Genomic DNA, 27,728 nt, shown 5'->3' with positions numbered 1-27,728 from the left:
GTCAGTTTTATTATCCCCATTCTACTGGTGCGGGAAGCTTGGTGACATTCCTAACTAAGGTCAGAGAGTTAGTAAAAGGCAGAGCCGGCAGGGACTCACCCTGTCTCACTCCAAAGTCAGCCTTTCACACATCACTTTGTCTTCCATGACTTCACTGACACACTACCACTTAACACGTTGCTAGCATCATCTCCCTGGTGGAAGTAAGAGTTAGGCTGCATTCGTGCATCCATCCCACAAACAACAGGAAGAACCGTGTGAAGCTACAGGGGTGAGCAGAGCTGGGGCGTGTGCTCACTCTGCTTCTGATTATCTGGGGAACCCTGGGAAGTCAAGTAATCTCTTGGTGAAAATAAGGTTGCTGTGTCCCTGGATGGGTGTGCCAGGATTACAAGAACATCTGTGAAAGCATGCGGCATTGTACTCAGGGGATCAGCTCCACTGGGTCCACGTGGCTTTGCTTCTTCCTTCACTAGTTCCCTTTGCTCCTGTGCTCTTTCCACTGTTCCGGGGGCTTCTGAAACATCCCTGTAATTCTTTAAGGACTGTTAAGGGCCAAGTGATCTCCTGGGAGAATGGCGAACAGGTCCCAGGCTTAGGGAGCACTCGGTACGCCGTCGGCCCTGGCGGCAGACCGCAAGCGGCCCTGGCGGCAGCCAGATGTTTCGGAGCCCTGGCAGGCGCCGCGGGGGCCTGGCCAAGGAGCGCAGGTGCTGCTGCTGGAGCAGAACCATCACCTGCGGGCACCTGGCCCTCACCAGGGCTCCCGGAGGGCCTGGAGAGGGCGTCAGCCTGCATCTCAGGGGCTCCTTTGGGGTACTTCAGAACTATGGGGCTCATGATAGCCACTGTATGGGGCAGTGTGCTGGAGCTGGCTTGCACCGGCTCATGGGAACCAAGTGTTAAAGTTTCAGGAAGTTAGTGAGCTATTTGTTAAATAACAGCCATCATTAAAATTTTATATAAATGTCTACAACTAATAAATGATATTGAAGTCAAAGGTAATAAATATATATTCAGGAGTCAGTTCAGTTCAGTTCAGTCACTCAGTCGTGTCCAACTCTTTGCGACCCCATGAATCGCAGCACTCCAGGCCTCCCTGTCCATCAACCAACTCCCAGAGTTCACTCAAACTCACTTCCATCGAGTCGGTGATGCCATCCAGCCATCTCATCCTCTGTTGTCCCCTTTTCCTCCTGCCCCCAATCCCTCCCAGCATCAGAGTCTTCTCCAATGTGTCAACTCTTCGCATGAGAAGGCCAAAGTACTGGAGTTTCAGCTTTTACATCATTCCTTCCAAAGAACACCCAGGGCTGATCTCCTTTAGAATGGACTGGTTGGGTATCACTTCCTAATTATCTTACCATACTTTATTCTTATCTATGAGCTTGAGGTTATTTACATCTGTTGTGTCTGTATGGTAGAAATACATACAGATATTTAATATTATAGATGTTAATATTTAATGCTCTGCTGCAGCCCATTTCTTCCCAATTCTGTGTTCAGCAGTGTCATTATTGGTAGCTTGAAATCAACCATGAAGGAAGTACTCATTCCAGAAAATTGACAAATGCTTAATATCCAGACTTTTATTTTTTCTCTTCTTGGAGAGACAATTGATAAACATTTACCAGCATACCACTGTCTGGGATTCAAAGAAATTTCAAAGAAAATTTCAAGGAAAATTCAAAGAAATGAAAAAACCGCACAGGTTCGGGGGCTGCCTGTGTACCCCCCTTTTCACCAGTGATCTTGGATCTGCTGTGTCTAAAGGTTCTCATGAGACTGGCCAGTGAAAGAATGCTCCAGGGATGTCGCGATTCAAAGACAAACCAAACACCCAACCTAGAACAGAGGTAAAGAAACTTGCTTCATTTCCTATGACAATTCTTACTGATTAGCAATAACTTCTTTCCTTGTAGTGTGGGGAATTTTGAAGGCCTATGTGGGCCAATGAGGATGAGAGCCCAGATGTCTGCATAGGTAGTGGATGGGGATGAAGGCTTAAGTGCCATAGACTTACTTGAGTGCCATTCCTAAACCAGATGTCTAAGCCACACGGCTGTGCAAAAGGCATGTTTGACGGGGAGGTTACTGTCTTTCAACTCAGTCGTTTTTGGCCTTTGGGTTTTAAATAAGGTTTAAAGATTATAAAAAGCTCTCTTTTGATTAGGCAAACATTTTGGTTATCATGGTTACAAGGGAGAACCACCAATGGATACTAAAGGTGATGGGCAAAAGCCTGATGAGAAACAGAATATTTGTATAGTCTCAGAGTATCCTCCCAAAGCATCCACCTACCCATAACACTAGGAAAGACAGTAAGTTCACAGTGTGGGAACCTGACAGGCACCCTCTTAGCCAGGTGGTGAAACAGAGCATCTCCAGGAAGGACACATCAGCACCCTGTGCCTCCCGAGAAGCTGTGCTGAGAAGGACACAGCACTGCTCTCCTAGAGTCCTGTCAGGAACATACAACCAGTCTCATAACGAGAAAGCTTTCCACAAGCCCCAGCACGGGCTGTTCTACAAAATAGCAGATGATTACTCTTCAGAACTTAAGGTCATGAAAGATGAGAAAGTACCAAGGCACAGTCACAGATTGCTGGGGATTTAGGAAATGTGACAACTGAATTCAAAGTAGGATCCTGAATTAGGTCATGAACTAGAAAATGGACATGAGAAGGAAAACTGGCAAAATTAGAATAGAACTGTTCTGTTAGAGAAGACTCTTGAGAGTCCCTTGGATGGCAAGGCGATCCAACCAGTCCATCCTAAAGGAGATCAGTCCTGGGTGTTCATTGGAAGGACTGATGTTACAATATTTTGGCCACCTGATGTGAAGAGCTGACTCATTGAAAAAGACCCTGATGTTGGGAAAGATTGAGGGCAGGAGGAGAAGGGGACGACAGAGGATGAGATGGTTGGATGGCATCACTGACTCAATGGACATGAGTTTGGGTAAACTCCGGGAGTTTCCTGGGGAGATCTGGTGTGCTGCGGTTCATGGGGTCGCAAAGAGTCGGACGCAACTGAGCGACTGAACTGGTGATTAGTTAATAATATTGTACTTTCATAAATGTTGTGCTTTAATAATTGTGCTCTGATTACGCTACTATTAAGATGTTAACATTAAGGGAAGCTGGAGGAAGGGTGCATAGGAATTTTCTTTACTGTTTTTGCAACTTTTCTGTGAAGTGAAGTGAAGTGACTCAGTCATGTCTGACTCTTTGCGACCCCATGGACTGTAGCCTACCAGGCTTCTCCATCCATGGGATTCTCCAGGCAAGAATAGTGGAGTGGGTTGCCATTTCCTTCTCCAGGAGATCTTTCCAACCCAGGGATAGAACCCGGGTCTCCCGCATTGTAGGCCGACGCTTTACTGTCTGAGCCACCAGGGAAGTAAACTTTTCTGTAGGCCTAACATTATTTTTCTTAATAAGCTTACTTTGAAGTGTTTCAGGAAGGATTGCTCACTTCCAAAGAATGCATTTTGAGGGTGAGCAGTTTCCCACAGTACACCTGTTCCGGTGTGAAGGGCTGCTGATACATAAGGGGTTTTCTCTGCTTTTTTTCAGTCAAAAATGACAAAACTCACAGACAAATGACTAGCCTAACTAGAGGATTCCACTCTGTTAACTGCCCCAATCTGTCTGGAGCTGATTAGAACCTCCTCCTAAGTGAGTTATTGGTTAAGTACTTGACTCAGCCATATCAGCATGCATTAGCCAAGGATGAAGCTGTGGGGACTGAGAATATGGAGGAGTCTTGCAGCCTGTCCTGGTCATGAGGACCTTGCACGCAGCAGCACTCGCCAGGGCTGTGGGTTAGCCTTATCCATGTGGCAATTCCTAGGCCAGTGTTGGCACCTGAATGCCACCTGATCATTGCGTGGCAAGTTTAGCAAGTGGATGGTTTGGCATGACTTACTAGGTGGTCTTTGGGTCATTTATTGTCAAGGAAGCCACCTGGAAAATTAGTAGACAATTTTTGTTGATGGTTGACTAGAACTCAGCACCAACTAGAAATAATTCACAAGGTGTTATTCAGTGTTCCTCTATTTGCCATGACCAAAGCTTAAAAGAACTTGTTGGTGTTCAGTCACTGAGTCGTGTCCAAATCTGCGCCCTGGCAGGCTGCAGCATGCCAGGCTCCGCTCTCCTTCACTATTTCCTGCAGCTTGCTCAAAATTCCTGTCCATCAATTCAGTGATGCCATCCACCCATCTCAACCTCAGTTGCCCTCTTCTCCTTTTGCCATCAATCTTTCCCAGCATCAGTGTCTTTTCCAAAGTGATGGTTCTTCACATCAGGTGACCAAAGTATTAGAACTTCAGCTACAATCCTTTCAATGAATATTCAGGGTTGATCTCCTTACTGTCCAAGGGACACCACAATTTGAAAGCATCAATTCTTTGGCACTCAGCCTTCTTTATGGACCCACTCTCACATCCTTACATGACTAACTACTGAAAAAATCCTAGCTTTGACTATACAGTCCTTTGTCAGCAAAATGATGTCTCTGCTTTTAATATGCTGTCTAGATTTTGTCATAGCTTTCTTGCCAAGAAGCCAGCCTCTTTTAATTTCATGGCCACAGTCATGGTCCACAGTGATTTTGGAGCCCAAGAAAATAAAATCTGTCACTGCTTCCACTTTTTTTATTTGCCCCAAGGGATGGGACTGGATGCCATGATAGTTTTTTTAATGTTGAGTGTCAGGTCAGCTTTTTCACTGTCCTCTTTCACCCTTATCAAGAGACTTGTTGGTTCTTCTTCACTTTCTGCCATTAGAGTGGTATTATCAGCATCTCTGAGGTTGTTATTTCTCCTGGCAGTCTTGATTCCAGCTTGTGACTCAACCAGTCCAGTGTTTCACATGATGTACTCTGCATATAAATTAAATAAGCAGGGTAACAATATACAGCCTTGCCGTACTCCTTTCCCAATTTGGAACCAGTCTGTTGTTCCATGTCGGGTTCAAACTGTTGCTTCTTGACTTGCATACAATTTTCTCAGGAGCAGGTAAGGTGGTCTGGTAGTCCCAGCTCTTTAAGAATTCTCCAGCTGGTTGTGATCCACATAGTCAAAGGCTTTAGCATAGTCAATAAAGCAGAAATAGATGGTTTTTGGAATTCCCTTGCTTTTTCTATGATCCAACAGATGTTGGCAGTTTGATCTCTGGTTCCTCTGCCTTTTCTATATTCAGATTGTACATCTGAAAGTTCTCAGTTCATGTACTGTTGAAACGTAGCTTGAAGGATTTTAAGCAAGACCTTGCTAGCATGTGAAATGAGTGCAATTGTGCAGTAGTTTGAACATTCTTTGGCATTGCCCTTCTTTGGGATTGGAATGAAAATTGACCTTTTCTAGTCCTTTGGTCACTGCTGAGTTTTCCAAATTTGCTGGCATATTGAGTGCAGCACTTTAACCCACAACTAAATTCACTATGTCCTCTTGGCTGTCTCCCGACTGCTTCCCAGGGCCTGGATGAGGGTTGGGCAAGTGATGCATTTGTCTGAGGCTAGGGACAAAGTATAATTGGGCACCCAAAATTCATTAATCAAGAAAAGCTGTATTTCAATGCAACATTTTTAAAAACGAGTATTTTAAGATTTTGTTCATCATGTATTTTTCTGCCTTAATTTGTATTTTTTTAATATGGCATTAAATTTTATTTGTCTTGATTAATGAGCTTTTTGACGCTTTTGCAGTATGTCTCCTGGGTAAGAGCTTTGATCACATTACTCTCTCATGTCAGTCCTGGCAGTTTGTGGAGCCTTCAATCAACACCAGCTGCCTGCAATGGCAAATCTGGGCTCTGACCCATGAATGGGCAAGTTGACAACTTATGAGAGTAGAGAAAGTACCTTTCCGTTCAGACCTGTTCAGAAGACTGTGGAGGATGCTGTGAAGATTTCTATCTGTAGGGAACAATTGCATAAAAGCACAAGTTGAAAGGAACAGCCATTTACACTAAACCTTCTCTGGGCCGGCCACTTGTTTTCCAAAAAACATTCTTATATATTGCTTGAATTAAATCTCCTGTTCACAGCTGGGAGGCATGAGTTAAAAGACTGCTCAGCAGCAGAAAAATATCACTATAGTTGGTCCAGGTTACAGTTACTGAGGGAACTATAACTTTGATTTGTTCAACTGGTAGAAATGTAAATCCTTAAGTGAGGAAGAAAGTACTGTTTTTGAAGATGCTTTTGATCTACAGCTCTGTCTAAAGAGTCCCAGCTGTCATAGGCAATGCAGGGACAGCCACCAGTGACTGCACCAGGGAAGTTTCCAGAAAACAACCCAAGAATTCTAGAGTGGACATTTTCTCAGGGCGATTTTAGATAACATTAGTCTTAGAGATAAGCACAGTTGGTTTAGCAGCCAAGATTGGGGGAAGAAGGTGTTTAGTTTCAGTACAATTTCTCCAAGCAGCATAGCATCCTAAAGTTGTCTTTCACTCTCTATTTCTTACCTTTCCCTCTACCAGGAATATAAACTCAGCTTAACTTTTTCTCTCCAACCACATTTCCTATCACTTTCAGCAGGATTCTGGGTTCTGGGGAGACCCCTCTGACTCTTCCATTGAGCCTTCCTGCTTCTTGCTCTCTGTGTGTCCTTGGCCTGTTCCCTCCATGTTTCAGGATATTCTTTCTTCCTTCTTCTTATCCTGAGGGCCTTCAACTGGTGGTTCACAGCCTGAATCTAGCTCACAGATGTGTTTTGTTTGGCTTGCCAAATTACTTACTACAAACCACAATCCCATCTCTTCCTGTTGCTTCCTAATATATTTGTCTGGATTCCTATGTATTCGTTTCTGTCTTACTGCACTACATATCTCAGTTGTGACATCTGAAAGCCAAACTTTGCCTTGATAGGCCCACCCAGTTTCCCTTCTGTTAAGAAATCGTCCTCGATGCTGTGTGCCCAACCTTAGTCACTTTCCCTGCAGCGTGCTGAGAACGCTGGCTTATCACGGAGTTCAGTGTTTAGTTGTGTGCAGTGTTATGTTTATTCTTGTCGTATTAGGACTGTCTGGCATGTGTGGAAGGAGGACCAGCACTTTTTTTTTTGTAATTTCTCTTTGCAGTGAAGGTTGTGTCTTTCTATCTCTTTGAACGTGAACATCTACTGTTAGTCAGGCACTGTTCTAGGCATAGGGGTGGGAAGCAAAGGTGCTTAAGACAAAATGCTCTTACATTTACCACGTCTGAGACCTATTTCCTAGGCCTCTCTAGCTCTAGTCTGGGGAGTCAATGGTCTGTGCATTTTGGGAGGCACACTTGTCCTATGCCTTTCTCTATGGTTATCAGTCTTCCCACTGCCATCATGAATTCTCTGAATATCCAAAGCAGAACTATTTTGAAACCTGGGTTAATTGCCCTCATCTCTGACACCACCCCTCCCCCGATTCCGCCCTGCCCCACCCCAGAATTTTGGCATAGACTACCATCTACTGGAAGTGCTGTTACGAGCAGGCCTCATATCTGGTTTACAGACTCTCCATGCACAGTCTTATGTTTTCTCTATAGTTCTACATTGCCTGGGCATAGTGCCGGATTCTGAGCAGATACTCAGTAATTAATCTTTGTGGTTTCATTGATCCTCCCGTCTTCAATTAGTCTACTTTCCAGAAATACATGCTGACACTAATTTTATTTTTTGTATTCAGCAAAACCTAATGAGAAAGGTAAATCAGCTGCGGGTGTAAATCAGCTTCATATAAAAAGCAGGTACTAACTTTGAGTATTGTTGGGCTCCTAAAGCTGTTCATACATCAGGTTAGAATTCAGCATGCATTTTCTGATGGGAATCATGCAGAAGATTAATGGTGGTGGAATTTCCAGGCCAGCCTGTTTGAGCCTGTTTAACCTATAGTGTAATTGAACTCTGGACAGAGAGCAGAGGCTCGTATTTACTTGTTGGCATTACATGAATAGTTCACAGAGACTGTCCGTACTTCACCTTACCTGACTCTCATTACATTTTGCTCACCTTTGACGTGTCCTTTAAGCCTCATGGATGCAAAGACGGCATCTGTGTTGCTCACTGTCGTGTCCTAACACAATAACCATGCAGATTGGGTAGTCACAAAATAGTTTTCATTGAGTCAAATTCTAGTCAAAACAACTTTGGAGACACACTGACCATGGATTAGAATCCCGGCTTCCCCTCTCACTAGCTGCGTGCTCATTGGGAAGTTATAAGTCCTGCCTGAGCCTGGCTCACCTCCATATTTTGTTAGTCACAGCCACCATGCTGATACTCAATATAGGTTTCTTCTTTCCTTCCCTCTTGCCCTGATGTAACCCCCCCAAAAGTATTTGATTAATGATGTCTGCTTCCTGGGCTGTACTGGTTGAAGTGGTGGTGACAGGAAGGTGGTTTTTGGTATCAGAGCCTTTCAACCATTTTTGAGGACATGTGAGTTCTATTTCCAGCTCTAGTTCTGACAGTCTGTGTGATCTGAAGCAGGTCACTCAAACATATCTTTGAAAAGTTGATGGATTTCAATTATTTTCAAGCTTTTCCACTTAAGTATCTCTAAATTTAGGTGAATGAATATAAATTCTCAATATTCTGGAGATCTTTCCCAAAGCTGAATTTATTTGAATTCAGTCTCATGCTTTATCTTAATTATTCATGCATGCTTTATTTTCTAATTCACAATAGACCCATGTTTTAAAATATTACTGTTATTTGTGAGTCTCCCATAAATGAATGTTTACTATAAGCCAGACACTGTGTGAAAGACCTTGTATACAGAAATCAACTCTTACTGTAATCCTGTGAGTAAGCTGTTATCACCCCCATTATTGATGAGCAAACAAGCCTTACAGGACTTTTAATAAATAGACTTAGGCTGCACAGAAAGTTAGTAGCAAAGCCTGAATTTGATCTGTCTAAATCTAAACTTTTCCCTACACCTCCTCAGGGGGTAAGTAAAAACTGACTTCCCTTGGCCATCAAATATATTAATAAAAATGCTATGCCAAGTTAACTGGGAAAAGCAGAGCGCAGATTGTCTGCAGGCTGCAGACAGATTTTTCAGGCATGAGGGCGAGAAGGCACCATAGAAGAAGAGGTGAGACATGTTGCTGGGCTGGAACTTTGCTTCTGGTAGTATTTGTGCAATAAATAATAAACTTGAAAAACTATTCTGCTTAATTTAGAAATGTGCTGAATGGATAATGAGATAGTTGCTTTTGTTAGACATAATTTTTCCTATACATTTTTGTGAGGGATCAGAAATGTAAAAATGTAGGCAAAGTTGGTATTTTTTTATGTCCCTCTCTGGCTTGACATGTCCCTGTGTGGTTGTGAGTAGGTAACAAAGCACAGCTATGCCTCAAAGGACCTTATGGACAGGCACTAGAAATCTGATGAGCAGAATCTGAAAGGAACTTCTGTGGAAATAGAGTTTTTCTTATGTGAGTAGAGTCAGTCTTTAGAGAACAGAAGTGATGTTTTCATTTCTGGGGACAAGGAATGACATGATTCAGGGAAGATTGGAGAGGAATAGTTATAATCTTCCAAACTTTCAAACAGTCCCAAGAAGACTAAATATTTACCTGCTTGAAATCTATTATAGAAGACAAATTACAACATCACGTCCTCTTGGTTATAGGCTAGAAGGTGAAATAAGAAGAGGAGATGGTGCCTGCATAAAGAAAAAGAAGGAAAGAAATCACCAGCATCTTTGCTCTTTGAGAATACATAATACATCTGTTATTTTGCATCCAACTCTGAATTGATAAGATGCAACATAAATTTAAGTGTTTTAGTAGCTCAGTTGTGTCTGACAGTTTGCAACTCCATGGACTATAACCTTCCAGGCTCCTCTGTCCATGGAATTCTCTAGGCAAGAATGCTGGAGTGGCTGCCATTCCCTTCTCCAGGGGATCTTCCTGAGCCAGGGGTCAAACCCGGGTCTCCTGCATTGCAGGAAGATTCTTTACCATCTGAGCCACCAGGGAAGGCCTAAAGTAAATTTTGGCAATATCATTTGCCCATCCATCCATCCTTGCATCCATCTGTCCAGCCATTCTTCTACCCACGGACACGTTCATTTTATGTATTTACTCATGTGTTCTGTGCTTGGTCTTCTCTGCTGGCTCAGTGGTAAAGAATCTGACTTCAATGCAGGAGACGTGGGTTTGATCCCTGGGTTCGGAAGATCCCCAGAGAAGGAAATGGCAACCAACTCCAGTATTTTAACTGGGAAATCCCGTGGACAAAGGAGCCTGGGGGGCTATGGTTCAAGAGGTACAAAAGAATCAGCCAAGACTTCACAACTGAGCAACAGCAAAATTCTGTGCTTACTCTTTGTCAAACAGATGCTGCACTTTGGTCATTCAAAATTGAACTATGTGGGTCCCTAGTTTTGAGAAGTATGAATAAGGTTTTGTGGGAACCCAGAAAGAAAGACAACTAATCCTGTCTGGGGTGAAATGGGAGTTTAGAGTGATTGAGTCAGAAAAGGCTTTGCAAAGGTGATGGTTGAATTGGGTTTTTGACTGCTGAGTAGGAATTGGCAGGTGGACGAGGAGAGAAGGGTGTCTCAGACACAGGTAGGGCCTCCTCTCAGGCTGTTCTGCTTCCTCTCTGGGAAGGATGAGCTGATCAAGGGTGGCTGCGTTAGGACTTGGGAGAAAGAGAACTGCATCAGACCCAAAGGCTGAACTCCTTGAAGGAGTTGGTTGCAATTTAAGGCTAAGGTGACGTAAATTCTGTTTAATGAACACATTGTGACTGTGGGAAGATTAAAATCACCCCAGACCTTGAAATATTGGAAGCAGAAGACTGCTAAGTGCTGCACACTTACCAGAAGAAAGCTCAGTGTACTTCAAGAATAAACACATGCGTTTAGTTCAAGATGAACTACTAATCAATTATGCCCCTCTCTCACTCTTTGAGAATAAAAAGGGACTGAATATTCAGAAGAAAGAAGACTTCTCTGCTTGCAGCTGGTCAGAAAGGGATCAGAGCTATGGATTAACATGGCCGGCACTGAGTATATTATGGAGACCAGGAAATAGATGACCTTCTTCTTTTCCAGAAAGCTACCAGAGACCATATATCAAATTGGAAACTTTGGAATTAATCAGAAAAATGAACTGGTCCTTCCTCTTTCAGATGGATTGAAGATATGTAGGTTTGCCACAGAGAGATAGTAAGGAAACTTATCTTTCTGAAGAGTTGACTGGGAGTGATAGTAAACATTAGATATGTGATAGAACTTTAAAAATATTTAAAATCATCATTACAATTAAGGAACAGTGGAGAAAATTGCACAAGCTTTATGAACATGAAAACAGAGAGACACACAGGCTATAGGGGTCAGTGAGGTGAGAAAGAGAGGGAAGGAGAGAGAGAATGAACTCTGACTTCTCCAGAAGAGGAGAATGCCTCTGTTTTAGGAGGCAGGATTTTTATCAGCACCATGGAGAGCAGCACAAATTCCGTACTGCTTCTTTAGAGAGATGAGTTTCCAGGAAGAGTTTTAATTATATCCAATCTTAACTGAAAAGACAACATTGATGTCTGTATAACTGCACACATAGATCAGAAGATACACATTCATTCCTCAGATTTATTGCTCTTTTTTGACCAATCCTCTTGTATTTAAGATTAGCCTACTTTCTTCATCCCTTCTAGGCAAAGCACAGAGGTTCAAGGGTAAGATTTTAAAGCCTCCTGTTGGTAATTTTTCTAAAGTTTTTGGTATAATTGATCTTTAAGTCTTATCAGTGAGTGCAGGCTCTGAATTCTGGCTGAGACACAAGATCCTGGGATGTTTCATGAGACCTGTCTCTGAACTCAGTTTTATGCCTGCCTCATTTGGGAGGGAGAGTGTCCAACACCCTGCTGAGGAAACTAGATCAATCATCACTGAATGAGCTGTCTAATACCTATATTCTTTGTCTGGAGGATTAGGGACATTTTCACTGTTGGAAAGAGGGGAGAAGATTGTGTATATATTTTGATTTCTCTCTCCCCTGGTCTAAAAACCCCTTAGTCATTTGTGTGGGGACAAGCTGTGTGGCCCATACAATTGAGGAAGTCCATGCCCAGAAGCTTCCAGATTCTACATTCTGATTCCATCCCCTTATCTAAGAATCTCTCCTTACTCTCTACAGCAGTTATGTCACATCTCATATTAGGTTTTCTAATTAATTAATGAAATGAATTATGCATCCCCTTATTAAAACTGTGATTACTTATTGTGTGTCAGGTATTTGTGCTAAGTGTTAAGCCTAAAATAATGACAATCTAGCCCTTATCCTCAAGGATCTCCCAGAGGATTCACAGTCTGTTTGTTCAACCATGAAAGGGATTAGGTGGGACTGGATACACCATGACCTTTACCTCACAGGAGCTTGCAGTCTTGTGTTCTAATGCTCTTGTTCAGGGCCTCATTTTAACAGGAAACAGTTAGTCTTCAGTCAAAGAATGACATTTTATTCATGAAACTGCAAATACCAACAAACCATTGGAGGTATATTTGAGAAACCATTTACAGGATTGTGGGGGGAGAATCATTCTTGTCTGTACAGGCGCCTTCTTTGCCAAAAGCCATTGCAGGGTTGTGAATGAAGGCTGGTGAAGCAGTGGCACAAAGCAGAGGGAAGCAGCGAGGAAGTGTTTGACTCCAGTGGAGGAGGAGAGGGAAGCGGTCAGGAATGGAGGAGTGGGGAAGGCTCTGGGTGGTCAGCACACAGAGGGATAGAACCGTATTTAAATCACTTTCTGGATAAATAGCAAAGATTTTCACCGCCAGGGTTTTTCACCACTTCTTATATTTTTTAATCATATTCTTATGGATACATAAAATACATTGTCTCATGAACAAGCAAAATGCATTAAAATTAAATAATTTAAATACTTATTTAAACAAATGGGTAATATATAAGCACCTTCTGAATTTTCTGGCCAACAGAGTTTAACAGGGTTCCTATTTGGAGTTTTTCTTATTCAAACAAGGAATTTTGACATTGCCATAAGACTATGTAATAATACTGAAAATGAGTTAGTGTACAATTTCCATTAATTAAAAATATTATAAATGGCTCACAAGCTCCATTTCTAAAGTGTAAGCCTTAAAGGAGCCCATTTCTGGTGAGCCACTTGTTAATTTTTCTTCCTTGTTACATGTATATATTATAAATAATACAAAATTTCTATGAAGAGCCATGCGCATAACACAGAAGCTTTGCAACCAAGAGGGCGTAGATTCAAATTCAGCTCCATCACTTATTCTGTGATTCTGGACAAGTTTAATAAACCTCTGAATTCCCTCATCTGTAACATGGGGAGAACCAGTGTAGTAGATTGATAAGATTATTCTGTGAATTAAATGAGATGCGCCTGGGTTCATGTTTGGGAACGCATGTACACCTGTGGTGGATTCATGTCAATCTATGCCAAAACCAATACAGAATTGTAAAGTAAAAATTAAAAATAAATAAATTAATTAAAAATAAATAAATAAAAAAAAAAAAAAAAAAAGACCTTGCAGAATTATCTGGCATATATTAAGTACTCAACATATATTGAACAGTAATAATAATTAGATTACAATGGACCTTATTTTACATCTTAAAATAGGGTAACAGTTATCCCCAGGGTTTTGGTCAAGATGCAGCAAAATAATAAATACAAAGCACACAGCTCGGGAGTTGGTGGTGGACAGGGAAGCCTGGCATGCTGCAGTCCCCGGGGTTGCAAAGAGTCGGACACGACTGAGCGATTGAACTGAACTGGACTGAATACAGCCCGTCGCCTGACACACAGTGTGAATTCAACAGATGTTAGTTGTGTTCTTTATTCATTACTCCTTACACAATGCCCGTAGATTCCTTCTGTTTTGAAGAACAAAACGTGAAAGTAGAGCGTCTCCAAGGTACATCTTCACAAATGGCCCCACCCAGCCTCCATTCATCAGCATTAAGATAATGGACTCTTAGACTTTGGGAGGTTCAGTTTTCTGCACTCTAGGCTGTGTGTTGGAGATCCCAGTGTAATAATAAAACCCCTACAAAACAACTTACAGAATCCAAATAAAAACAACATTTCTCTCTAGCCACAATGGTATTTGTGTCTGTGTGAGAGAGAGAGGTGATAGTTTTGTCACGTTTTTTTCTTGTTGCTTTAAGTAGATTTTTTTACTTGCCATGAAATGTAGGTAAAAAGCTTTTGATAAATGGAATAAAATTTTCATAGTTGTGCCTTTTACAAAAGCGTTGACCTGGGTGACTTTGCAGCGCTTCTTGTCCACTCCGCCTCAGTTACGTTGACAACAGCCCTCTGCATGTGAGCACCAAGGCTCTGTGGGCACCTCAGGAGCACAGGGTGAGGGCTCTCCAGGAGGGGAGGCCCTCACCTCTGGACACAGAGCCCGCTGCAGGGCACGGCAGCCCTGGTGTGTGTCCACTCAGTCCTCTGTGAATATGGTTCCTTAGGCGTGTAGCATGCATGCAAGCTTAGTCGCTCAGTCATGTCCGACTCCTTGCAGCCCCATGGACCATAGCCTGCCAGGCTCCTCCGTCCATGCAGGAATACTGGAGTGGGTAGCCATTCCTTTCTCCAGGGGATCTTTCTGACCCAGGGATTGAACCAAGGTCTCCTGCATTGCAGGTGGATTCTTTACCATCTGAGCTACTAGGGAAGTCCTAGGTGTGTGCACTGACTCTCATTTTGTTCCAATTGGGCAATGGTTTTGTTTTCTCTATTATTACACATGATTATTGTGAAAATGTCCAACAAATCTTAGCAAGTAAATTATCCCTTTAACCTCATATCTCTTCCTCTCCTCCCTGTTCAAGATTATCACTGTTAATGGTTCCCTATTAATTTTTTCAGAACTTTTGGACATAGAAAAATATTTTTCAAAATATAAATTGGCCTATATCATATATGGTGCTGTGTAGTCTGCTTGTACTGATATATTAAGGATATCTTTCCAAATGAAGATGTATCTATGTTCCCCTTACTCCACTGTGTGGATATGCCATCATTTATGTGATAGGATCCTGATTTGGAGACATTTATCTTACTTGCTACATTTGGATATTATAAGTGATACAATATGCTATAAACAGCTGTGCACACAAATGTCTGTGTTATTATTTACTTTGGACACATTTACAGAATGATGTATCATCTACAAAATGCTGCCACATCCATTCATTTCTGTGATCCTAAAAAACGGAGGCAATGGCAATTATAAGCCTGGACTCTGAAGTCAAACAGACTTGAATTGGAGTTTGGATCAGCATTTATGTGGCATGTGACCACAGCCAGAACCTCGCTTTCCTCATCTATAAATCTTGGATAATTAAAGTATTTCCCTCATTTCATAGGGGCTTTCAGAATTCCTTAAGGTAATACATGCATGTTGTTGTTCAGTCACCAAGTCATGTCCGACTCTTTGGGACCCTATGGGCTGCAGCACTCCAGGCTTCCCTGTCCCTCACCATCTCCTGGAGTTTTCCCAAGTTCATGTCTATTGAACTGGTGATACTATCCAACAGTTTTATTCTCTGTCGCCCTTTTCTCCTTCTGCCTTCAATCTTTCCCAGCAAATATATGCATAATATGTAGTAAAAGCTCAAAAAATGTTAGCAATCATGTGTTGGAAATACCTACAGAGAATCATTAGATTCTCAAAGTAATTCTGGTATTGTGGGTGCCATTATGCCACAGATGAAGAAACTGAGGCTCACAGATGTGAGACTGACCGTCACGAGGAAGGAACATAGTTAGTGGTAGCTCTATAATCTCTCAAGGGGAGACTGTATCGTTAGAATCCTGAAAATCATTGCCAGAGAGGTTTTGGAGGGTTTAAAGCTCTTCCCCCCTCAGCACCACCGTCATACTTTGCATCGTGGAAGGAGCATAGAATTAGACAGAAGTGAGCTCTGGTTCAGACTTGGCCACCCATGAATGGATAATTCCTGAGCAAGTGGAATTGTTGTTCCTGTGTAAGCCTCTCTGATCCCTGTATTTCACGTCTGGGGCTTCAGTGGGTTTTTAAGATAAGGAAATGAGACTGTGCACGTCAAGTCCACACGCTCAGCTCCTAGCTTCTAGGATGCCCTTGAGATTGTTAGGTGGCAGTGGTGTGAGAGGAAGAACCCACATCTTCCTTTCCTGTGTTACCTCCCTCTACCACCAGCTCACACTCTCCTCTCTAGAGAAAACTAACCTATAGTGCAAAGACACTCATGACCGCAAAAAGGAACTGCCCGAGTCCTAGCCAGAAAGCGGGGGTTACTCATGGGTAGGAGAGGCAGAGATGATGGGGTGCAGCAAAGACCCCCACCCACCTTCACTGATCCTGACTCCTACGTCTCTTGAGTCTCTAGCTGACTCTTTCACTTGCTTCACACAATGAGCTCTTCTGTGGTAAAGTCAAGTCTTTCAGAATGGAAACCAGTTCTCGTAGGAGGAAAGAAAACAGCATTAAACCCAGAATTAAACTCATGAGAAAATCACATCACCTCCAGGAGCCAGAGAAAAGAGAGAGGATGACTCTGCTTTAGGTGATAGTGGGTTAGGAAGTTAGGATGTTGTCTTTCTAGGTTAGTGTTTGTGGTGCTTTCGAGATCAGAAAGAGGTTGAAAAGACTTTTTTATATAGGAACACAAAGAAGAGAAAAACAATAGTGTCCATGGATGTTATGGACAGAACATGCATTATCACTCTTTTGTTAAACAAAGAAGGTCTTTGGATTTAACTCTGTAACTGTGACCTGATACTCTTCATCGTAATACTGAAAAGGGGAGCTGGGGTTGTCCTTGGCATGAACACAAGGACCAAGGCTGTTCACATGCTGGAGCAGAGGGAGCAGTCAGTTGGACTTGGCTCGCCAGAACTGATTTTTCATCCTAGCTCTAATGACATGACTGTCACTGGTTACATGACCTTGTAGTACTCACCCACCCACTCTCCCAAGAAAGTTGAAGTTCAAAACCTGAGACATTTGTATTATATAATCTCATTTTTTGTTATTTAAACATTGACCCATGTACTTGTAATTCTTCTAATTAAATCCACTCACTTATAAATATTTAAACATGAAATTTTAGGATAGACATCTTTGAAAAGATGGTAGATGAAACATAGCTATATATTTTGCTCCCTGTTAAAAAGCCTACTGAAAAAAATATTAAAGGGAGTTTTATAAAAGGAAGATAGATATCATGTGAAAAAGTAATAAATGAAGTGATTCATAAGCCAGCAATGCAGAAAACTGAAAACTCATCCAGTCTAAAGCAAAGATTGCCCCCACAGTTTGAGGAAATGGTGATACCGAGTGTCCCTGGAGGTAGGATGAAGGAGAGAAGTTCAAACAAGGAGGATCGGTTGCAAGCCTGTGAAAGAAGCAGCCTGACTCTGAGCAGCTGGGTCACTGGATGTTCGTTCTATAAAGAGGATAAAACAGCAGGTATCTGGACTAGGAGACACCAGGCAAAATCGAAGGGAGTGATGTCTCACTCAAAACAAGGTTTCAGTCAAAGTATGCATCCTGGAAGCTGACAGGCCCAGCACTTTCCTCCCATTCAGCTTCTGCAGTGCTGGCAGCCAGGCCTTAACCCTTCAGACAAGAGATCAGAAAAGTCTTGTCTGTGTAATCTGACCAGCCCAGACTAGCCCAGAAGAAAGAATTGTATGTACTGATACCTGAGCTTCTCATACTAACTCCCCGATCAGATCATCCTGCAGTGAAGGTTCCAGACCACAAGCCCTACTCCTGTGCCCAGGGTTGGCAACCAGCCTTTGAGTTACCCACAGTAAAATGTCACCATTGGTTAAAGAGAACTAAGGAAGAACTCCAGGCTTCCCAGGTGGCACTAAAATGGAAATTGGTTACAGTTTACAGAACTTTTTTAACTGTGAAATATGAATGTCAAAGTGTTAGTCACTCAGTCTTGTCCAACTCTTTGCAACCCCATGGACTGTAGCCTGCCAGGCTCCTCTGTCCATGAAATTCTTCACGCAAGAATACTGGAGTGGGTAGCCCTTCCCTTTTCCACGGGATCTTCCCCACCCAGGGATCAAACCTGGGTCTCCTGCATTACAGGTGGATTCTTTACTGTGTGAGCCTCCAGGGAAGCCCATGCTAAATATGGGTCAAAGCAGAACTACATACACTGCAGCTGGATGGGGAGAAGAAATGGGAAGGACCCAAGGGCCTAATGGGGAAGAGACAGGAATGAGAGTGAGATCCTTGTCTCACGTGATGGAGAACGTGCAAGTAGCACCGAAAGGAAGAAAACATTTGTTTTAAAAACGAGTAATGCAAGCACGTTTTTGGCAACACAGTTATAAATACCAAAATAACAACTTCAGCAGGTAAAAGAAGCAAAGAAGTTCCCCTGGTGAGAACATGAGGCACTGCTGTTTCCTTGTTTTGTTTTTTTTAATGAACCTTAGAGAATGTTTTTAAACTACATACATTTGTAACTTTGATAAAAATAAAGAAATTTATATCACTGTCATAAGTAGTCAGCATCACTTGTATAATGCAGAGTCCTCAAACAGTTAAAAATATCATCTTATGGGGACTTCCACTGGCGGTCCAGTGGCTAAGGCTCCCAGTTCAGGGACCCTGGGTTTCGTCCCTGGTCAGGGAACTAGATCCCACACGCTGCAACTAAGAGTTCACATGCCACAGCTAAAGATCCCACGTGCTGCAGCAAAGACTGAGGACAACACGCGTGGTGCCTGCATCGGTCACTCAGTCGTGTCTGACTCTTTGCAACCCCATGGACTGTAGCCCACCAGGATCTTCTGCCAATGGAATTCCTCAGGCAAGAGTACTGGAGTGGGTTTACCGTCTTCCTCCTCCAGGGAATCTTCCTTTCCTCCCTAGGGATTGAACCGATGGCTCCTATGTCTCCTGGATTGCAGGCAGATTCTTTACTTGCTGAGCCTTCAGGGAAGCCTCTGATTGAGACATGATGCAACCAAATAAATAAATATCTGTTAATATCATCTTATGCAATTATATAGCAAGTGCCAGAGTTTTATTTAATAAACTAGGGTATAAGCTGAACAATGAAAGAGCTGATTTAAAAGTATTTAGGATTATTGATTTTTTTGGTGGGGGGAGAACACATGCTTGTAGAAAATTGTCCTTACATATAAGACAAAATTCTACAAATCAGTAGAACCTTTAGCAAACCAGCAAAAAGCAAAAACAAAACTCACATTTGGTTATTTTTCTACAAGGTAACCTTCATCTTCATAGAGCTGTAATCAGTTGTGGATGGTTCAGTTCAGTTCAGCTGCTCAGTCGTGTCCAACTCTTTGTGACCCCATGGACTGCAGCACGCCAGGGTTCCCTGTCCATTACCAACTCCCAGAGTTTACTCAAACTCATGTCCGTTGAGTCGGTGATGCCATCCAACCATCTCATCCTCTGTCATTCCCTTCTCCTCCTGCCTTCAATCTTTCCCAGCATCAGGGTCTTTTCAAATGAATCAGTTCTTGGCATCAGGTGGCCAAAGTACTAGAGTTTCAGCTTCGGCATCAGTCCTTCCAAAGACTATTCAGGACTGATTTCCTTTTGGATTGACTGGACTCTGAAGAATCTTCTCTAACATCACAGTTCAAAAGCATCAATTCTTCAGCACTCAGCTTTCATTATAGTACAACTCTCACATCCATACGTGACTACTGGAAAAACCAGAGCTTTGACTAGATGGACCTTTGTTGACAAAGTAATGTCTCTGCTTTTTAATATGCTGTCTAGGTTGGTCATAGCTTTTCTTGCAAGGGGCAAGCATCTTTTAATTTCATGGCTGCAGTCACCATCTGCAGTGCTTTTGGAGTCCAAAAAAATAAAGTCTGTCACTGTTTCCACTGTTTCCTCATCTAGTTGCCATGAAGTGATGGGATCGGATGCCATGATGTGGATGGTAATCAAACAAAATTACATTTCCTGAGAATGTTAAGAGGACCGCTCCCCTCTTTTCCAATATGAGCTTGTCAGAAATGTTCTATTTAAAAAACATGCATCCTCATTTTGCTTTATTTCCAGCTTTCGGATCTTGTTCCTAGACACTTGCCATAAATAAGCTTTAACTTTAAAAATAAGCACAATAAACATTAAAGAATATTACTAAGTTCTAACTAGATGCTGCTGTGTGCTGTCTGCTCTTCCCTCTTTGTTAAAAAAGGAATCTTGCATGAACCAGAGGGGTGTTAAAGGCATATTAGCACTAAAGAAAGATTTTTCTACTTGGTGTTGTCAAAACGGCTAAACAAAAATTTGAAAGAAGAGGATACCTTTCACACAATTGTATTCGAAGTTAGGAAATGCTGTGTCTGTGTATTACTACTTAAAATTGTCTCGTATATGGTATGCTGTATCACAGTTCTGGAAGCACTGTGGGAAAGCAGTAGTTTTGAATCTCATTCCGCAGAGTCTTGGGCTGACATCAGGACTAGGATGAGCCAGGAAGGCAGGGGCTGCTCCTCCACCCCCATTTGAGCTCTCCTTTCATTATGTTATCTAGTAGGTTTAAGCATAAGATTTCATTTAAAGAAAGGACTCCAAGTTCCTTCCAGATCTCACAGCTTATGATTATTAAAAGAAAAAAAAAGTCACTACAGTTTGCAGTGTGTTTAGGTTGGAAGGATTAATTTCTTTGCCAGGGCCATAATAGGAAGACTGACTTTGTCATTTCAATTACAAACCACCGTTTAGTTCGAGCCTGTAAGACATGTTCCTAGAAGTTCCCTCCCTTGCCTGGCAGCGGAGCAATTAACGGCGGGTGATTTGTGGCTGCATTTTTACTGCTTAGCACAGGTTTATCATCTTGAAAGTTTTCCATTTGCATATATGCTATACTTTCTTTGGGTGACATTTCGATATCATTCAGAGTTTAGATTGTGGATTGCCTTGTACTGCACTTTCTGCTACGTGATGGGACTCTGTAAGCGGGCCAGAATGCTGCCGCAGACCTAGGGGAACGGGAGTTGCAGCCGCCCCTCACTGAAGGCTTGCTGCATCTTGGCCCTTAGTCCTTTTCCTGCAGGACTTTATGTTTCAAAACAGGACTTTGAGGTTTCTGTTGTTTGTCACATCTTATAACTGAAAAAACTGAAAGGCAGAGTGGAAAGGTAATTCACCCAAGGTCTCCTGGCTCAAATAAGCAGAACTGAGATTCACACCCAAATCTGTCTGATCCCAAAACACTCTGCTACACAACTTCCCCTTTCGGGAGGTTTCAGAGTGAAATAAATTGAATTTGACAGTTTTCCACTTTTAAATACCAAACTTCCTGAGCAGTCTAATTGATGCTCTTTGGACTAAGAAAAATGGCTTTTTAAAAGAAGCAGGGGGCAGGAGGGCAAGAGAAAAGGGTTTTATTATCTGTATTGGTAAAGGAAGAGATGTAATCCTAGAAGAAAATAACATCAAATGGAAACTATCATATAAATTTGCAATGGGCTTAAGTTGATGAAATGCAAAGGAATACAGAGAAGATAAGGGAGTAATGAAAAAAAAAAGCACTGAAGATTTCTTTAAATGGAAAGAAAAGATTAGAAGTCACTGAGGTCAGTTGGAAACTGGCTCAACTGAAGGCAGAGTCTGTCCATTTTGATGTATGGAAGAGGCTAACGAGGTTTCAAAGTAACAACCAGAGATCTGTGTCCATGTTCCAGCCAGTCTGGGTGAGATTGGATGAGGGGAAGGTTTTGCAGCCAAACTTCTGGGTTTGAATCCTTTTTCCTTGACTTTCTAGCTGGGTGTCTCTGTACAAATTACTTGACCTCTCTGGCTTCAGTTTCCTTATCTGAACAGTGGGGATCATATCACCCATCTTGTGAGAGGAACTAAAGTGTTTAGCAATGTGCCAGGATTTAGAAAGCTATAAGCATCATGCTCACATGGTTCAAGAAATAGGAGATTGTAAACCAGTAAAAAGGCTTGAAGAAACAAAGGCGGAGGAAATCAGGAGAGACGTTCACCTGTAGCCAAGAAGTAAAGGGAGATGTTCTCTTGCCCACTCCTGAGCACCGGGAGGAAAACGTAAGATGTGGGGAGAGGCAGGATAATAGCTCAAGCCTAGCAAGAGACTGAGGTCTGGCTGAACTTAATGGAGTCTGAGAATTGTTTCTGTAAAATACATGCTCTGATGGCAGCTCTGGTGGCAGAGGTTCTTGAAGTGAGCTCCACGGGGCTGGGGACTCGGGGATTAGCCAGCATGTAGAAGTGAGTGTAGGGCAGAGAGAGAAAGAAGCTCTGAGTTATTCATCTTTGGGTGCCAAGAGTCACTGAAGGCACATTGGGAGGGAAGGACATTTTTTAAGAAGCACTTATTTTCTTATTCTCTCTTTTGCAACTGTGAACCTATTTTCCATTCATTTGTTACGTTAAGAGATAAACCATAGTTACGCTGGATGCAGCAAAGATATGTACGGTGCTTTATGAATGAGTGAATGGTCGTCTGCTTTTCCAGCCACCATCTCTTTATCACTTTATTTATGTCCGGCTATTGTTAGGTCCTGGGGTCACAGGATGTTCCCAGATCCAAGCCTTCATTTCCAGCACTTCACTATCTGTGTCATGGTTCCTAGCCATCAGAATAACCCACATGCAATTCAGAAATCACTGATGTCCAGGGTTTATCTCAGACCTACAGTTTTTCCTGCAGTGGAATTAGGCAAGTCAGTTTTTCCAGAACTGGCATTTTTCACTTTTATGTTCACACCAACCGTGAAAGACTGGTTAGAAAACCTTTCATGGTTTATAAATAAGGAACATGAAGCTCAGAAAGGTTCAGATGATAAGTGAGGTCACACAGCCGGTGAGGGCAAAGTTGGAACTCAGGTCCAGAGCTACTGCTTTCACAGTCCCACAGCCTTTCCACTTGGCCACGACTACTCTCCCAAGTTTCTCCCATGAACGAAACTCTGTGTCTTAAGTCTCTGCTGGTAAAGGGACCTGAGGACATAGGCAGACTTACATAAAACACTTCCCTGCCACAGCATATGCTCAAAAACCACCACCAAGTCCTACCCAAGGTTCAGAGACTTGTATTTAAAGTGGCAGAACCCTATGAATGTTACAACCTGGCTCATTGTTGACTTCTTTCCTCCAAAGTAGATAAAGCACTTTCCGCTGCACAAGCTCTCCCATCGTTACGGTTTGCATTACCTAACTCCAGTCCCAGCTACAGAAACACTGCCTTCTTTTATTTGTCTCTCCAGCCTAGACTCCAGCCTAGAGGTAACAGTGGCTGCCTGCTATTGCTAATCCCTAAGTTACCTTCTTTGGTGTCTCAGCTTTTTCATCACCTGTATAACCAGTCTCCTGCATTAAATTCCCTCTTATTCCAGGTTAGATCCTGTTACACGGATGAAGAAACCAAGGTTCAGAGAAGTTAGGTAACTCACCCAATATAATATAATAATTCTCGACAGATTTAGTATTTTGAACCATAAATTTCTGATTCCAGAGTTTCAGTTTTTAATTACTGACTTATGTTTAAGGTGGTTAGTGAAGTTCCTGGTGCCCCAAGCAGGTGGTGATGCCAAGGAAATTTGATGGCGATGATGGTGCTGCTGGTAGTGGTGGTGGTGGGCGTGGTGATCACCATGCTTTACCACAGTTGTGTGTCCTTTGGAAGAGGTGTGCAGACATTATACAGTGTCCTGGTTGTCACACAGATGTCTCTGTATTATAGGCCTTCACCTACCACCACATCCAAGAAATCATGGTCCAGCTGCTTCGCACGGTGAACCGGACCGTCATCACAATGGGGCGGGATCATGTTCTGATTGTAAGTAGATCTTTTCCTCTTGTCAAACATTCCAAACTGTTTGGGGTCAAGGGATGAATTTTCTGGAACATCAGTCATATCAAACACCCAGCAACAATTGTTGCTTTGTTTTGGATTATAGAGGTCAGATTTTCCCTATGTGGGTTCGGAGAACATGAGAGTTAACTCAAGTTGCTAAGATAAACTTAGGCTTAGGGCTTGTCTACGAAGATGAATGTACCAGGTAAGTGGAGCCTCTCTCAGTCTCAACCTCCTCATCTATAAATGGTGGAAAGTTCTGTCACCAGAGAGAAGATTGTGTAAGTAAGGCATGTCCAGCTGTGCCACTCCTTTGCTCAGTCTCACCAGTGGTCTTCCACCTCACTCGGAGCAAAATCCAAACCATTGCTAGAACTTGAAATGCCCTCTCCCCCTTGATGGCTGTCTCACGTGTTTCTCCCACACATAAAACATTATTCCATCTGCTATTCCCTCTGCTTGGCCTCTCTTCCTTGCTTATACCCTGATGCTAATCAAATCTTGGCTTAGGTGCCTCCTTATCAGAGAGACTTCCCTGCCTGACTGTTGTGTCCACAGTATCCAGCACTTGTCCAGCTGCTTTCCATCTCTACACCCTACTCCTTCATGTTTCTTAGTTCAGTTCAGTTCAGTTCAGTCGCGTCCAACTCTTTGCGACCCCATGGACTGCAGCACACCAGACTTCCCTGTCCGTCACCAACTCCCAGAGCTCACTCAAACTCATGTCCATCGAGTCGGTGATGCCATCCAACTATCTCATCCTCTGTCATCCCCTTCTCCTCCTGCCTTCAATCTTTCCCAGCATCAGAGTCTTTTCCAATAAGTCCATTCTTTGCATCAGGTGGCCAAAATATTGAAGTTTCAGCTTCAGCATCAGTCCTTCCAACGAATATTCAGGACTGGTTTCCTCTAGGATTGACTGGTTTGATCTTCTTGCAGTCCAAGGGACTCTTTTAGTACTTATCACTATATAAGTGATATATATCTGTATATATCTATGCGTGTGTGTGTGTGTGTGTATATATATACATTCTTCTTTTCTTTGCTTATTGGCTGGCCCTCCTTGTAATAATATGAGCTGAAGAATGAAAAGATCTTTGTCTGTTTTGTTCATTTGTGTCTCCAGACCCTTCAGCAGTGCCTGGAATATAGTAGGTACTTGATAAATACTTGTTGAGTGAATGAATGAGTGAAGGAAAAAATGAAATGTACCAGGCAGGAACTCTAAAGTTTAATGGAGACAAGTACTACTCAGATGTGATTGATTGAAACTATGTGGGATTAGCTGTACAGCTGCCAGAACTCCCAACTTCTTGAGAAAAGCTGAAAATTCCTGTACTTCATGTGAAATTTCCTGATGTTTAAGTGTTGGCAGCTGCTTAAAAATATTTATAAACATTTTATGATTCCCAAACATCCGGATTCGGCTTTCAGAAAGCCAGTTTGAGATCTCTACTTTAAAATGGTACGATATGAGCCAGGTTTGGGGATGTTGACTATCAATAACTATAGTCCTGCTTCATGGGTACAGGGCATGCGGGGCTGAGGGTTTATTCTAACAGTAGCTGGGCAAGTACTTGATCCCTGCCTCGAAGCAGCTGAGTGCAACAGTCTTCTTTCTCCCCGTTCAGTCCTGTCTACTCGTGTGGGTGCTTGGTTCCTTAGGCACAGTATGTACATTTAAGAGAGTGGTGACGTCCATGGAGGGCACCAGCAGCGCCCAGGTCCTCCTGCCTTCTGAAGCAGACAGCCATGTGACTCATCCTCTGTCACTTGTCCATCCTTGTACCTTTAAAGCATCACCATTATTTTTTATTCAGTTACAAGTTTCCACATCTGTGGTTCCCGTAATGCACCTTAGATAAGCATTTTATGACCTCCCTAATCTTTATTCCTGCTCTCTGGAGCCAGACCTAAAGAGGATCGTCAGTCTATTTGGCTCATCCCATATATAGCAGGCTCGTAAGTCTCTGTATCTTTTTAGAGCAGTGAGTCTTTGAAACTCACTGATCGTAGAAAGCACCAAGTAACTGGTGTCTGTTATTATTTTGCTTTCTCTTTGGTACAGTGTGTCTCTCTGTCCCTTCACATTAGCAACGTACTCAGGCGAGCCGAGTCTGGCCCTGTTTCATGCTGAGACCTTTATTTGGTGCCGTGCCCCGGCTGCTTGCCCTTCCGATGCACACTGCTCACTGCTGGTCTGTTAATGTTTGCCAAGACACTCCCCTACTCTAGAATGCTCAGTGGCTCCCTACTGTCTACCTACAAATTTATACCTACAAATTAAGGCATAAATGCACTAGTCTGGCCATTCTCAGCTTCTGTGATCTGGCCATAACCAAAATTTTCAGCCTTTTCATCTACTTTTATCCATCCACAGTATCTAGCCAAAATGGATATCAGTATATTGCCCCAGCTGCAGCCTGGCGTGCTGCAGTCCTTGGGGTCACAAAGAGTCAGACACAACTGAGCAACTGAACTGAACTGATATTGCCCAAATGTGCCTGGCATTTGTTCACTTTCATGCTGCTTTCGTTGTCTGGAATTTCTTTGTGTGCTATCTTAATCTGTTGAAATCCTACCTAGTCTAGGTCCAGCACAAACAGACTCCCCTGTAAAGCTGCCCAAACCTCATCAACCTGGTTGAGATCTCCCCATTCTTCTAAATCACACAGCTCTCTCATCTTTCTTTTTTTAATAGCTTCATTAAGATATAATTTATATACCTTTAAATTTAACCATTATAAATATTCAGTTTGATGAGCTTTTATAATGCATGCAGTTGTACAACCATAACCATAATTTAGTTTAAAATACTTTTTCACCCCTAAAAGTTCTGTTTGCAGTGACTCTCCAGCCCACCCCTACCGCTTTACCCCTACCCTAGCTGGGTCAGCAACCACTAATCTATTTTCTGTCTCTATAGATTTGCCTTTTCACACATACATATGTATGAAATCATACAGCTGGAGGCCCTTTGTATCTGGCTTCTTTTTGTGAATAGGTTTTTTGAAGTTTGTCCATATTTTAGGGTATTTCAGTATGAAATTCCTTTTAATTGCTAAAAAGTATTGCACTGTATGAATATATTGCATTTTGTTTATTCTTTTTCAGTTGATAGATATTGAATTGTTTATGATTTTTGGCTATTGTGAATAATGTTGCTGTGAACATTTACATGTAAATTTTGTGTGAACAAACTCTAATTTCTCTTGGGTAGAAATGTAGGAGTGGAATTGCTGGGGCCTACGGGAAGTGTATGTCTAACTTTATAAAAAACGGCCAAGTTCTTTTCCCTAATGTTTTTGCCATTTTACTTTCCCATCAGCAGTGTGTGGGTGTTCTGTGTTTGCCTACATCCTCACCAACACTTGATATTGTCAGTCCTTCAGGTTTTAACAATTCTGGTGCCACCTCACTGTGGTTTTCATTTGTGTTTATCTGATGACTGTTGGTACCGAGCATCTTTTCCTTTTCCTGTTTTGTTTTGTTTCTAAGTCATTTTCATCTGTGAGGTTGACGTCTGTAGTTCTCCTCTTGTACCATAAGACTTGAGACTTGGACCTGTCTGTAAAATGGGGGTAATGACAGACCTTGTTCACTGAGTTGCTGTGACAATTAAATGCAGTAATACATGAGAAGCACTTGCACATGTGTTTCTTCTACATGGTATTCATTTGTTTATTCACTGAGTATTTTCTGAGAGCCTCATATACTCAGCACAAAGGCTCAGAAATGAGTCTGGGCCTACAGGAGAACCATGACCTCCAATGGGATGCCTCTCAAGTACCTCACACTCCCTGTATCCCAAACCCAACTCATCACGAACCCCCTGGAGTCTCCTGCACACTGCCAGCATTCACCATCTCAGATTATGGAACTGACCTCCTAGAACTGAGGTGCTGCCCTTG

At 42.5% G+C, this 27,728-nt stretch overlaps 1 protein-coding gene across 1 annotated transcript in view; it reads left to right on the top strand.

Annotated features, from left to right (window-relative positions):
* Positions 1-27,728, top strand: part of DOCK2 (dedicator of cytokinesis 2) — a 456,743-nt gene that overhangs the window by 176,284 nt on the left and 252,731 nt on the right. Inside the window, exon 27 of the mRNA XM_040262783.1 lies at positions 23,704-23,799. Within this exon, the coding sequence (XP_040118717.1) occupies positions 23,704-23,799 (96 nt within the window). The remainder of the gene's footprint in view (positions 1-23,703; positions 23,800-27,728) is intronic.

This window comes from Oryx dammah, unplaced genomic scaffold (genome assembly GCF_014754425.2).
Source record: "Oryx dammah isolate SB20612 unplaced genomic scaffold, SCBI_Odam_1.1 HiC_scaffold_20, whole genome shotgun sequence".
Classification (NCBI taxonomy): domain Eukaryota; kingdom Metazoa; phylum Chordata; class Mammalia; order Artiodactyla; family Bovidae; genus Oryx; species Oryx dammah.
The sequence above is the reverse complement of the archived record's forward strand: the minus strand, read 5'-3'. Positions and strand labels throughout refer to the sequence as shown.